This window comes from Eriocheir sinensis, chromosome 29, assembly GCF_024679095.1.
Source record: "Eriocheir sinensis breed Jianghai 21 chromosome 29, ASM2467909v1, whole genome shotgun sequence".
Taxonomy (NCBI): Eukaryota; Metazoa; Arthropoda; class Malacostraca; order Decapoda; family Varunidae; genus Eriocheir; species Eriocheir sinensis.
Genome location: NC_066537.1, coordinates 8,076,681 through 8,089,883, shown reverse-complemented (window position 1 = coordinate 8,089,883; position 13,203 = coordinate 8,076,681). Strand labels below are relative to the sequence as shown.

General features: G+C 43.1%; 1 protein-coding gene across 9 annotated transcripts in view; it reads left to right on the top strand.

Annotated features, from left to right (window-relative positions):
• The window catches only part of LOC127004952 (protein furry-like), a 160,651-nt gene that overhangs the window by 54,654 nt on the left and 92,794 nt on the right, over positions 1–13,203 (top strand). For all 9 annotated transcript variants that reach the window (XM_050873260.1, XM_050873262.1, XM_050873254.1 and 6 more), the window contains one exon: positions 9,611–9,768. In XM_050873260.1, the coding sequence (XP_050729217.1) occupies positions 9,611–9,768 (158 nt within the window). The remainder of the gene's footprint in view (positions 1–9,610; positions 9,769–13,203) is intronic.

Below are 13,203 nucleotides of genomic sequence, written 5' to 3'. Positions count from 1 at the left end.
CTCTCTCTCTCTCTCTCTCTCTCTCTCTCTCTCTCTCTCTCTCTCTCTCTCTCTCTCTCTCTCTCTCTCTCTCTCTCTCTCTCTCACTTATGGATGTCACTATTCCTTATTCTCTTCGTATTTTCTCTAAGTTGGAGATTTCGTGCGTTCGTATGTTCATAGGACTAAGGAAGGGAGGGAGAGAGGAGGAAGGGTATGGGGGAGAAAGGAAGGGAGGTTTGGGAGGTGGAAAGGGAAGGAGGGTAGGTAGGGAAGGGAAGGGAAGGGAGAGAAGGGAGGTGGAAATGAAGGAAGAGAGAGAGAGAGAGAGAGAAGAAAACAAGAACATAAAAAAATCAAATATTCATAACAAAAACAACAATAAAAAAAACTTGGCCCGTCCTTCCTTCCCTCTTTTTCCCCTCTTTACTTTTATCTTTCGCCGGTCGAGTAATTAACTTCAGGGTACTTCGTTAACAAGGCACACGCTCGTAACCTCGTAGTCTGCCCTAACGAGACCCACCCAAACAGTCCCCGCTGGGTTACTTTGTGGCGCAAACTGTACCTAACTAACTGGAAGGGAGCGCGGTTACGATGATGGGTAAATGATAGGGAGGGAGGGAGGGAGGGAGGGGTGGATGACATGAAGGAAGGGAGATAGATGAAGGAACGAAGGAACAAAGGAACACAAAGGAAGCACGAACAACAGCAAACCTGCTGGTCCTTACGAGGCTGTTTGTGACAAGCTACACTAACTATCTAATCAAAGGTGAAAGATGAAGGACAGCAAAGGCGAAGGCTCCTCCCCACCCCCCCATCCCTCCAGCCAAAGCTGGCAGGAAAGGAAAAAGAACCATGCAGCATGGAAAAACTGCATGGAAATTATGTAGGAAAGAGGAAAGAACTACCATTACTGCTACCACTAACTGGGCGATAAAAGCGGACAAGGACACCAGTATTCGAAAGAACTTAACGTTATTACGACAATGAGTAATATCTTAGTTGCTGGTTGGATTCAAAATACTTGTCTAATCTATTCTTGAAGGCCGTAACTGTTGTGCTATCAACGACATCACAGGGTAGAGAGTTCCAAACATCAACAACTCGATTGAAGAAGTGTTTAGCTTCGTACGACGATAATCTTTTACCACTTATTTTCAAATTGTGATTTCTTCTTGTTCTATTTGATCGATCAATTGTAAAGTAATCTTCCGCATTGATATCACTGAATCCTTTAAACATTTTAAACACTTCTATTAGATCGCCTCGCATTCTTCGTTTTGATAGGCTGAATAAATTTACTTCTTTAAGCCTTTAAGGAAGGACGGAAGAGAAGGAAGAGAGGGAGGGGTGAAAGAAAGGAGGAAAAAGGGAGTGAACGTTATCATTCTAGATATTAACCAGAAATAAGAGGCGGGAAGAGGGAGAGGAATCAACGGTCCGTAGCCTTAATTAAACGTATCAAGCTCCCAGCACGTCAGGGGTAACTTGTCCCGCTGTAGATGCTGGAGTCGGGTAAAACTATCACTTCTCATCCCTTTCCTTCTCTCCTCTCCCTTTCCTTCCCTTTCCCTTCCCTTCTTTTTTTTCCCGTTGAAGATGCTGGAGTCTGGTAAAAGAATCACTTCTCATCCCTTTCCTTCTTTCCTTCTCTCCCTTTCCTTCCTTTCCTTCCTTCAAAGTCACTTCTCATCCCTTTCCTTCTTTCCTTCCCTCCCTTTCCTTCACTTCCCTTCTCCCCTCCCTTTCCCTTCCTTCTTTTCCCTCCCTCACTTCCCTTTCCAGCTTTCTTCCTCTTTCCCTTTCCTTCCTAGCTCCCTCTCCTTCCCTTCCCTTCTCACCTTCCCCGCCCTCTTTCCCTCCCTTCCCTTATCCTCACTTCCTCCCCTTCCTCCCTTTCTTTCTCTGCCCTTTCTTTCCCTTCACTTTCGTCCCCTCTCTCCCTTTCTTTTCCATCCTTTCCCTTTCCTCAAAACAGTCCATGAAAATCCCAGCAACTTCTACGAGAGGCTTTTCAATAGACGAACTGAAGTGCCGATTTGTCTAGAAATATAGAAGTTCGGGCCTGAGACACAGTTCTAAATATTGCTATAGTAGATAAGAAAAGACAGGTTCTGGGAGTTACTTTATCTTTCTATATATCTATCTATCTGTGTCTATCTATCAATCTATTTCCCTCTCTCCGGTGTTGCTAGGAGAGTAATCGTGTTAGAAAAATCAAGAAAAAATATTAGCAGTAGGGAATTATTGAGCAAGGGGGAATCGAAGTGTAAGAAAGTTGAAAGGAGAGGGAAGAGAATGAGAAGAAGGGACGGAAGGAAAGAGAGTGGGAAGAAGAAAACGGGAGAGAAGAAAATGGGAAGAGAGAAGGAACGGGAGGGAAGAGAAAGGGAAGAAGAAAACGAAAATGGGAAGAGAAAACGGAAGGGAAGAGAATGGGAAGAAGAAATCGGGAGGGAAGAAAATGGGAAGAAGATAACGGGAAGGAAGAGAATGGGAAGAGAAAACGGGAGGGAAGAGAATGGGAAGAATCGTAAAGGAGGAGAATGGGAAGAAAAAAAACGAGAAAGGGAAGAGAAAACGGAAGGGAAGAGAATGGGAAGAAGAAAACGAGAGGGAAGAGAATGGGAAGAAGAAAACGGAAGGGAAGAGAATGGGAAGATAAATCGGGATAGAAGAAAACGGGGGGGGGGGAAGAAAACGGAAAGAAGGAATGTGAAGGAAGTGAATGGGAAGCAGAAACGGAAGGGAAGAGAATGGGGAAAGAGGAACAAGAGTGAGACAGAGTGCAAGGAAAAGGAAAATTGATGGACGAGAAAGGAACGATGAGAGAGTGTGGGCGGGAGATAAGTAGCCTAGTCTTGTGGTGATGGGTGGGATTAAGACGAATTTTCCGACCTCGCCCTCTACCTTTACAAAGAAACGCCCACTGTTACCAACCCAAAACCCAACAGTAAATGTTGGAAGAGAAGAAATAGAGGCGAGAGAGAGAGATGAGAGAGAGGGAAGAGAGAAGTTGATAAAGATGAGAAAGAAAGGCGAGAGAGGAAAGGGAGGAGAAAGAATATAGAGAAGTGGAGAAGATGGAGAGAGAGAGAGGAAAGGAAAGGAAAGGATGGTATGAGAGAAGTTGATGAAGATGAGAAAGAGAGGCAAGAGAGGAAAGGGAAGGAGAAAGGAGAAGATGAAGAAAAGAAGAAAGAGAGAGAGAGAGAGAGAGAGGAGTGACGGAAGGAAGGAAGAATGGGTAAAATGAGTGAACGTGGGAATGGAAGTGACTTATGTGTGATGTATAATGTATGAATGACGTATGATGAAGTATAATTGATGGATAGTGATGTATTGTGAGTGATATGGGATGATGTATGGGAAGGAGACTAAAAAAAAGATAGGGAGAAATGGAGGACGTTGATGCATTAAAGGAAGAAAGGAAGTAGAAAGGAGGAAAAAAAGTAGATAGGCTATTTTTTTCGTTTTTATCATATTTTACCGAAACGTAGATGATAGGCGTTTTTTTTATTTTTTTTTTAGTCCTTATTATTTTTTCACTAAGAGACGTCCCTTCCGTTCCTTCTTCCCATTCTCTTCCCTCCCGTTTTCTTCTTCCCATTTTCTTCCCTTCCGTCCTTTCTTCCCATTCTCTTCCCTCCCGTTTTCTTCTTCCCATTTTCTTCCCTTTCGTTCCTTCTTCCCATTCTCCTCCCTCCCGTTTTCTTCTTCCCATTTTCTTCTTCCCATTTTCTTCCCTTCTGTTCCTTCTTCCCATTCTCTTCCCTCCCATTTCCTTCTTCCCATTCTCTTCCCTCCCGTTTTCTTCTTCCCATTTTCTTCCCTTCCGTCCTTTCTTTCCATTCTCTTCCCTTCCGTTCCTTCTTCCCATTCTCTTCCCTCCCGTTTTCTTCTTCCCATTTTCTTCCCTTCCGTCCTGTCTTCCCATTCTCTTCCCTCCCGTTTTCTTCTTCCTATTTTCTTCCCTTCCGTCCCTTTTTCCCATTTTCTTCCCTCCCGTTTTCTTCTTCCCATTTTCTTCCCTCCAGTTTTCTTCCCATTTTCTTCCCTCCCGTTTTCTTCCCATTTTCTTCCCCTCACTCCCTTCTTCCCATTCGCTTCCCTCCCGTTTTCTTCTTCCCATTTTCTTCCCTCCCGTTTTCTTCGTCTTTATTACTATTACTACTATTATTACCAGCTCAAAACCAACTCTCTCCCAACTTTAGACTTGTTTTTTCGTCTTTATTAATTTCCAAACACTCCACTTAATTATTACCAGCTCAAAACCAACTCTCTCCCAACTCTAGACTTGTTTTTTCGTCTTTATTAATTTCCAAACACTCCACTTAATTATTACCAGCTCAAAACCAACTCTTTCCCAACTCTCGACTTGTTTTTTCGTCTTTATTGCTCCCCAAACACTCCACTTACAATGCTTTTTTCCACCAAACATATCACTGACAGAGGAAATTACTTTTATTACAACTACCATTATTACCAACTCAAAACCCAACACCCCTGATGAAGGTTATTGGATGAAAAGAAAATCGAAACGAGAGAGGAAAGAAAAAGAAAAGAGATAAAGAGAGAAATAGAGAAGTAAAAAGAAAAGAGAAGAGGATTAGGGAAGGTTGCGATTGTCTTTTGTTTATATACTTGTTTGTGTATTTATTTATTTATTTATTTATTTACTGGATAAGAATAATATAACCCATTCGTCCTTGACCTGAGAGAGAGAGAGAGACTTATGTCTCTCTAAATAAAATCAAACAAAACAGACCAGAGAGAGAGAGAGAGAGAGAGAGAGAGAGAATGTCCTTTCTAAATAAAATAAAACAGACCAGAGAGAGAGAGAGAGAGAGAGAGCTTATGTCTCTCTAAATAAAATAAAACAGACCCGAGAGAGAGAGAGAGAGAATGTCCTTTCTAAATAAAATAAAACAGACCAGTGAGAGAGAGAGAGAGAGAGAGAGAGAGAGAGAGAGAGAATGTCCTTTCTAAATAAAGGGCTACCTGGAGGAGGTCTGAGCGCAGCACGAGAACGGTGCTGAGCAACGCCTCCCTCCTAGAAGTGCCAATGGCCCGCTCCAGCACCCACCAACGTGCCTTCCCCATCGCAGCGGTGGTGTGGTGGAACAACCTCACTGCTGATGTGGATGTGACACAACTGTCCACTCAGCAGATGAAGGTTGCGTCCCACAGGTGGCTACTCCTACACCCACCGTAAACATGTATATAACTGTATAATATAATCGGCAGAAGCTTTTAAATAGCTCCCCAACGGTCGGGGGAACTTTAGCATAGACAAATAATACTGCCATGTACTAATGTACTGAACATGTTTAAATAAAAAAAAAAGAGAGAGAGAGAATGTCCTTTCTAAATAAAATAAAACAGACCAGAGAGAGAGAGAGAGGGGGGACACCCTGACACCCACAAAACAACATGATCCAATTAAGAAAGACAACCTAAAAAAAAATGGGCCTATATATTTTTTTTTTTACTTCTGGATATTTTTTTTTATTTCTTTTTGTATTAATTTCTATTCTTGTTAATTATCTTATGTTTTACTTTCTCTTTATTCTGTTTATTATTTATTTTTCTTCTTTAAATTTGACTTATTTCGATATTACTTTTATTACTTTTTTTCTTTTTCTTGTCTTTCCTTTTATTTCTATTATCGATATTTACTTTTTTCTTGTCCTTGTTTTGTAGTGATTTTGTTCATTTATATTCTTGTTATTTATTTTCCTGATATTTTTTTTTTTAGAGTATCGTTTTTTTCTCTTTCTCTGACACATTTTATTGTTTTCTCTTTTCTCTCTTTTCTCTTTTTTTCTTTCTTTTTTTAGGACGAGCGCTCTTTGTTACGTTCTCCAGATGGTGTTTTTTCTCATTAATTCAGCTTAATTCCTTCTCTTCCTCCCTCTCCTTTCCTCTCTTCCTCCCTATCTCTCTCTTCCTCCCTCTCCTTCCCTCCCTCCTTCCCTCCCTTACTCCCTCTCTCTTCACCTTTATAATTTCTTTTATTTGTTTCCTCGCCTCTCTATCCTTTCTCTCTCCCTCTCTCTCTTCCTCTCCTTCCCTCCCTCCTTCCTTCCCTTCCTCCCTCTCTCTTCACGTTCATAATTTCTTTTATTTCTTTCCTCGCCTCTCTCTCTCTCTCTCTCTCTCTCTCTCTCTCTCTCTCTCTCTCTCTCTCTCTCTCTCTCTCTCTCTCTCTCTCTCTCTCTCTCTCATTACTCTTCATTCTTTCTCTCCATTCTTGCTTTTCCTCATTATTTTTTTCCTGTTCCTTAATCGTCCTTGTCTTCTCTCCCTTTTTGTCCTTTCTTTTCATCCTTTCTTCTTTCCTTTTCTCTTTTTTTCCTCTTCTCCTCCTTCCCTTCCTTTCCTTCGCTTCCCTTTTCCTTTTCTCCTTTTCATCATTGTTCTTTCCTTTTTATTCGTGTTTCTCTCTCTCTCTCTCTCTCTCTCTCTCTCTCTCTCTCTCTCTCTCTCTCTCTCTCTCTCTCTCTCTCTCTCTCTCTCTCTCTCTCTCTCTCTCTCTCTCTCTCTCTCTCGTAACGCTATTTATCTTTTTCTCTTCCTCTCCTTTCATCTTTCTACACCTCATTCGTTCTTCTATTATCCTTTATTTCCCCTCTTCCTCTTCCTCTTCCTCGTCATCATCATTTTTTATTCCTTTTATTTTTCATCATCATCATCATCATCATCAGGTCTTTCTCTATTCTTTTTTTTTTTTTCTTTTTTTTTTGCTTCCAGGTTCCTCTTCACGCATCCTTCCATCCTGCTTCATCCTTGCTTTCATCCCTCCTCCTCCTCCTCTTCCTCCTTCCTCCTCCTCTTCCTCCTCCTCCTCCTCCTTCTTTATCCGTCACGCCTGCTTTCCGCTTCCTGCTCATGCACTCCTAGCCAGCTTTCATCTCTCTCTCTCTCTCTCTCTCTCTCTCTCTCTCTCTCTCTCTCTCTCTCTCTCTCTCTCTCTCTCTCTCTCTCTCTCTCTCTCTCTCTCTCTCTCTCTCTCTCTCTCTCTCTTTACCTCTTCCTCTCTCTCTCTCTCTCTCTCTCTCTCTCTCTCTCTATATCTCTCTCTCTCTCTCTCTCTCTCTCTCTCTCTCTCTCTCTCTCTCTCTCTCTCTCTCTCTCTCTCTCTCTCTCTCTCTCTATCTCTAGGTGGGAACATAGTTGGTATCCCCTATCTTCCCTAACCTGTTCTACATTCCTTCCACTTCCTCCTTTCCATTGTCCATTATTCCATATGCACGTAAGTGTTTATAAACTCCTCTGGTAGTGAGTCGTCCTTCATCTCTTCGTCTTCCTCCTATTCCTCCTCTCCTATTCTTCCTCCTCTCTTCTCCTCTCGTGCTTCAATTCTTCCTGTATTTTGTACAGAGTGGGAAGGCCAGCCTCTCTCTCTCTCTCTCTCTCTCTCTCTCTCTCTCTCTCTCTCTCTCCGTCTCTCTCTCTCTCTCTCTCTCTCTCTCTCTCTCTCTCTCTCTCTCTCTCTCTCTCTCTCTCTCTCTCTCTCTCTCTCTCTCTCTCTCTCCTCTCTCTCTCTCTCTCTCTCTCTCTCTCTCTCTCTCTCTCTCTCTCTCTCTCTCTCTCTCTCTCTCTCTCTCTCTCTCTCTCTCGCTCACTCTCTCTCTCTCTCTCGCTCTCTCTCTCTCTCTCTCTCTCTCTCTCTCTCTCTCTCTCTCTCTCTCTCTCTCTCTCTCTCTCTCTCTCTCTCTCTCTCTCTCTCTCTCTCTCTCTCTCTCTCTCTCTCTCTCTCTCTCTCTCTCTCTCTCTCTCTCTCTCTCTCTCTCTCTCTCTCTCTCTCTCTCTCTCTCTCTCTCTCTCTCTCTCTCTCTCTCTCTCTCTCCTTCTCCCCTCTCCCTCATACTTAACTCCTTTCTCCCCTTCTTCATCCCCACTGTCCATTTCCTCCCCTTCACTCCCCATGCGTTCCCTTTCTCCCCATACGTCTTCCTCCCCTCTATTCCTTCCCTTCTCCTCATCCCCCATACCTCCCCTTCTCCCCTCATGCTTCACTCCTTCCTTCCTTTCTTCCTTCCCTCAATCCATTATGCTACCTCTTTATCTCTTTACCCCTCTCTCTCTCCCCCTGCATTCCCCTTCTTCCTCTCCCCTATTCCTCCCCTCTCCTTCTTCATCTCCATTGTCGATTTCCTCCCTTCACTCCCCATGCGGTCCCCTCCTCCCCATACGTCTTTTTCTCCTCTGTTCCTTCCCTTTTCCTCTTCCCCTATACCTCCCCCTCCTCCTCCTTCATCCCCATACATCATCCATCCTTAGGTTCCCAGTAGAGAGGGTCGTCTTACTCCTCGTTGTCTCCATATCCTCCTCTTCCTTTCTCACACTTCATTTGTTTTCCTTTCCATTTCCTTTCGCTGTTTGCTATTCTTTCCTTAATCGTTGTTTTCACCGTTTTCGCACACCACGCCCTATCTCCACCGCCACTGTTATCGCTACTATTATAACTGTGGAGTGTACAAGAGACTAACATCACCTTCTCACTTACTCTCAACTTTTCTTTCCTTCTTTGCTTCTTATAGTCTTACCTTTTCATTCCCCCGTCAGAGAGTACAGAAGAGTAACCTAACCTAAGTTTTGCTCTTCTTTTCTTTGCTTCTTATAGTCTTACCTTTTCATTCCCCCGTCAGAGAGTACAGAAGAGTAACCTAACCTAAGTTTTGCTCTTCTTTTCTTTCCTTCTTTGCTTCTTATATTCTTACCTTTTCATTCCCCCGTCAGAGAGTACAGAAGAGTAACCTAACCTAAGTTTTGTTCTTCTTTTCTTTCCTTCATATCGTCTTTCCTTTTCTTCCCACACACGCACCTTTACTCACTTTCCCTTCTTAGCTTCTTATATTCTTAACTTTTCATTACACCGTCAGAGAGTACAGAAGATCAACCTAACCTAACCTTATCTAACCTAAGCTAACTTAACCTAAGCTAACCTAACCTGTTTCGCCTCTTCAGAGAATACACGTGCGAGAGGAACCAGAAAAGATGCTGAAAAAGGCAGAGAGAAGATAAACGTAACCAGTTCTCACCGTATAACCTCACCTCAGCTAACCTAACCTAAGCTAACCTAACCTGTTTCGCCTCTTCAGAGAATACACGTGCGAGAGGAACCAGAAAAGATGCTGGAAAAGGCAGAGAGAAGATAAACGTAACCTATTTTCACCGTATTGCTAACCTAACCTAACCTAACCTTACCTTACCTAACCTCACCTTACCTCACCTCACCTCTCCTTCCCCCTCCAGAGAGTACCCATGCGAACCTAACTTAACCTAACCTAACCTAACCTAACCTCACCTAACCTCACCTCATCTCTCCTTCCCCCTCCAGAGAGTACCCATGCGAACCTAACTTAACCTAACCTAACCTCACCTAACCTCACCTCACCTCTCCTTCCCCTTCCAGAGAGGACCCATGCGAACCCAACCTATCTTCACCTAACCTCACCTCACCTCACCTCTCCTTCCCCCTCCAGAGAGTACCCATGCGAACCCAACCTATCTTCACCTAACCTCACCTCACCTCTCCTTCCCCCTCCAGAGAGTACCCATGCGAACCCAACCTATCTTCACCTAACCTCACCTCACCTCACCTCACCTCTCCTTCCCCCTCCAGAGAGTACCCATGCGACCACTACACGGCCATCATGAACGTCACCCTGCTCCACACTGGCTGCCCACGCGCCTCCATCCACGAGACGGCGCTCCAGCTGCTGCAAGTCCTCGATAAGCGGTTCTTCGGCGCCGTCACTCCGCTAGTCGGCGACGCGGAAGGTAAGTGCGATTGGCGGAGTGTTGGGCTTTCATGTCTTGTTTTTGTTGTTCGTCTTTTGCAGGGAAGGAAGTAAGTCATGAGTTTAAAGATAAATAAGGCGTTTGTTTTTTCTTGTTTGTTGTTTGTTTATAAGGAAGGAGGGAAGGAAAGGGAGGCAGGGAAGGAAGTAAGTCATGAGTTTAAAGATAAATAAGGCGTTTGTTTTTTCTTGTTTGTTGTTTGTTTATAAGGAAGGAGAGAACGGAAGGGAGGCAGGGAAGGAAGTAAGTCATGAGTTTAAAGATTAATAAGGCGTTTGTTTTTTCTTGTTTGTTGTTTGTTTATAAGGAAGGAGAGAACGGAAGGGAGGCAGGGAAGGAAGTAAGTCATGAGTTTAAAGATAAATAAGGCGTTTGTTTTTTCTTGTTTGTTGTTTGTTTATAAGGAAGGAGAGAACGGAAGGGAGGCAGGGAAGGAAGTAAGTCATGAGTTTAAAGATAAATAAGGCGTTTGTTTTTTCTTGTTTGTTGTTTGTTTATAAGGAACCAGGGAAGGGAAGGGAGGCAGGGAAGTAAGTAAGTCATGAGTATAAAGATAAATAAGGCGTTTGTTTTTTCTTGTTTGTTGTTTGTTTATAAGGAAGGAGGGAAGGGAAGGGAGGCAGGGAAGGAAGTAAGTCATGAGTATAAAGATAAATAAGGCGTTTGTTTTTTCTTGTTTGTTGTTTGTTTATAAGGAACCAGGGAAGTGAAGGGAGGCAGGGAAGGAAGTAAGTCATGAGTATAAAGGCGTTTGTTTTTTCTTGTTTGTTGTTTGTTTATAAGGAAGGAGGGAAGGGAAGGGAGGCAGGGAAGGAAGGAAGTCATGAGTTTAAAGATAAATAAGGCGTTTGTTTTTTCTTGTTTGTTGTTTGTTTATAAGGAAGCAGGGAAGGGAAGGGAGGCAGGGAAGGAAGTAAGTCATGAGTATAAAGATAAATAAGGCGTTTGTTTTTTCTTGTTTGTTGTTTGTTTATAAGGAAGCAGGGAAGGGAAGGGAGGCAGGGAAGGAAGTAAGTCATGAGTATAAAGATAAATAAGGCGTTTGTTTTTTCTTGTTTGTTGTTTGTTTATAAGGAAGCAGGGAAGGGAAGGGAGGCAGGGAAGGAAGTAAGTCATGAGTATAAAGATAAATAAGGCGTTTGTTTTTTCTTGTTTGTTGTTTGTTTATAAGGAAGCAGGGAAGGGAAGGGAGGCAGGGAAGGAAGGAAGTCATGAGTGTGAGTTAACTAGGGAGTTTTTTTCTTGTTTGTTGTTTGTTTATAAGGAAGGAGGGAAGGAAGGGAAGGGAGGCAGGGGAGGTGTGTGTGTGTGTGTGTGTATGTGTGTGTATGTGTGTGTGTGTGTGTGTGTGTGTGTGTTTAACTGGGTCGTCGGTCATTGATTTCTCCTTCAGGCTGTTTGGTTAGTGTGTGAATGAGTGTGTGAAAACGTGACGTGTGTGTGTGTGTGTGTGTGTGTGGCTGACTGGGGTGGTTCGTGAATTTTTTTTTACAGTAAAGATTATTATGTACGACCGTTTGTTTAGTGTTTCTTCTTTTTTTTTGGGGGGGAGGGGGACTGAGTGGGTGCAAAACGTGTGTGTGTGTGTGTGTGTGTGTGTGTGTGTGTGTGTGTGTGTGTGTGTGCGCGTGACGGAGGTCCTTCTTGTTATTTTTACAGTAAAGGAAACGGCTCAAGGGCAAAAAAAAAATAAATAAATAAATAAAGACCAAAGAGTAGATAGATAGAATTTAGTGACTGACTGACTGGATGACTGATTGACTGGCTGACTGACTGGGTGGATGATTGAGTGACTGGGTGACTGGCTAACTGGATGGGTGACTGGTTCTTTGACTTACTGACTGACTGAATGAATGAATGAATGAATGACTGGCTGACTGACTGACTGACTGGATGGCTGACTGACTGACTGGCTGATTGATTAACTTAGTGACTGGCTGGATGACTGACTGACTGACTAGCTGACTGATTGACTGGGTGGATGACTGACTAGCTGACTGATTGACTGGGTGGATGGCTGGTTAACTGACTGACTGACTGACTGACTGACTGGCTGGATGACTGACTGACTGACTAGCTGACTGATTGACTGGGTGGATGGCTGGTTAACTGACTGACTGACTGGCTTTCTTCTCTCATATATTCTCTGTTATCTTGTTTTCTCTCTCCTTCCCCTCCTCTCTCTTTCTTTCTCTCCCTCTCTTTCTTCCTTCCTTCCTTCCTTCATTTTGTTTTCATCCCCCTGAACTTTTCCTTTTTACTTTCCTTCCTTCCTTCCTTTATTTTATTTTCTCTCCTTCTCCCGCCTTTCTCCTCTCTCTCTCTCTCTCTCTCTCTCTCTCTCTCTCTCTCTCTCTCTCTCTCTCTCTCTCTCTCTCTCTCTCTCTCTCTCTCTCTCTCTCTCTCTCTCTCTCTCTCTCTCTCTCTCTCTCTCTCTCTCTCTCTCTCTCTCTCTCTCTCTCTCTTCCTCCTCCTCCTTCCTTCCTTCCTTCATCATCTTACCAGTCTTCCTATTCAGATTTCACGCCCTTTAGTGTAGCAAGGTGTGTAATGACCCTCCTCCTCCTCCTCCTCTTCCTCCTCCTCCTCCTCCTCCTCCTCCTCCTCCTCTTCCTCCTCCTCCAGAAATGTGGGAAAATATTAATTAGTTGTCCCTTCTTTCCTTCTCTTCTTTTCCTTTTTATCACTTTTTTATTATTCCTTCACTTCTTCTCTTCCTTATATCAATCCTCTTCCTTTACTTCCTCTCCTCCTCCTCCTCCTCCTCCTCTAACACAGGTGACTAATTTGCTCTTTGTTACCTGTTTCCTGATTTTGTGTTTCTTCCTCCTCCTCCTCCTCCTCCTCTAACACAGGTGACTAATTGGCTCTTTGTTACCTGTTTCCTGATTTTGTGTTTCTTCCTCCTCCTCCTCCTCCTCCTCCTCCTCTAACACAGGTGACTAACTTGCTCTTTGTTTCCTTTTTCGTGATTCTGTGTTTCCTCCTCCTCCTCCTCCTCCTCCTCCTCCTCCTCCTGTCCCTCCACATTAATTTCCCCGCGTACAGACCAGCGCGTGTCCCTGCTAATTACCTCATAGGCCATCTAATTAACTCTCCCTCGGCTCGTTAATCAAGGCGAAGGTGAACACGAACGGACGAACGAACTGACCTTGGTGATGTGGTGATTATTATTATTATTATTATTATTATTATTATTATTATTATTATTATTATTATTATTATTATTATTATTATTATTATTATTTCCTTTTTCTTTTTATGCCTTTTCTTTCTTTTTCTCTTTCCTTTTCTTTTTCTTGTATCTTTCGTCTGTTTTTTTCTTGATTTTTCATTCTTTTTCATTTCTTTATTTAGTTTCTTTTCATTTTTTCTTTATTTTTCTTTTCTTCCTTCCTTCACTCCTTCCTTCCT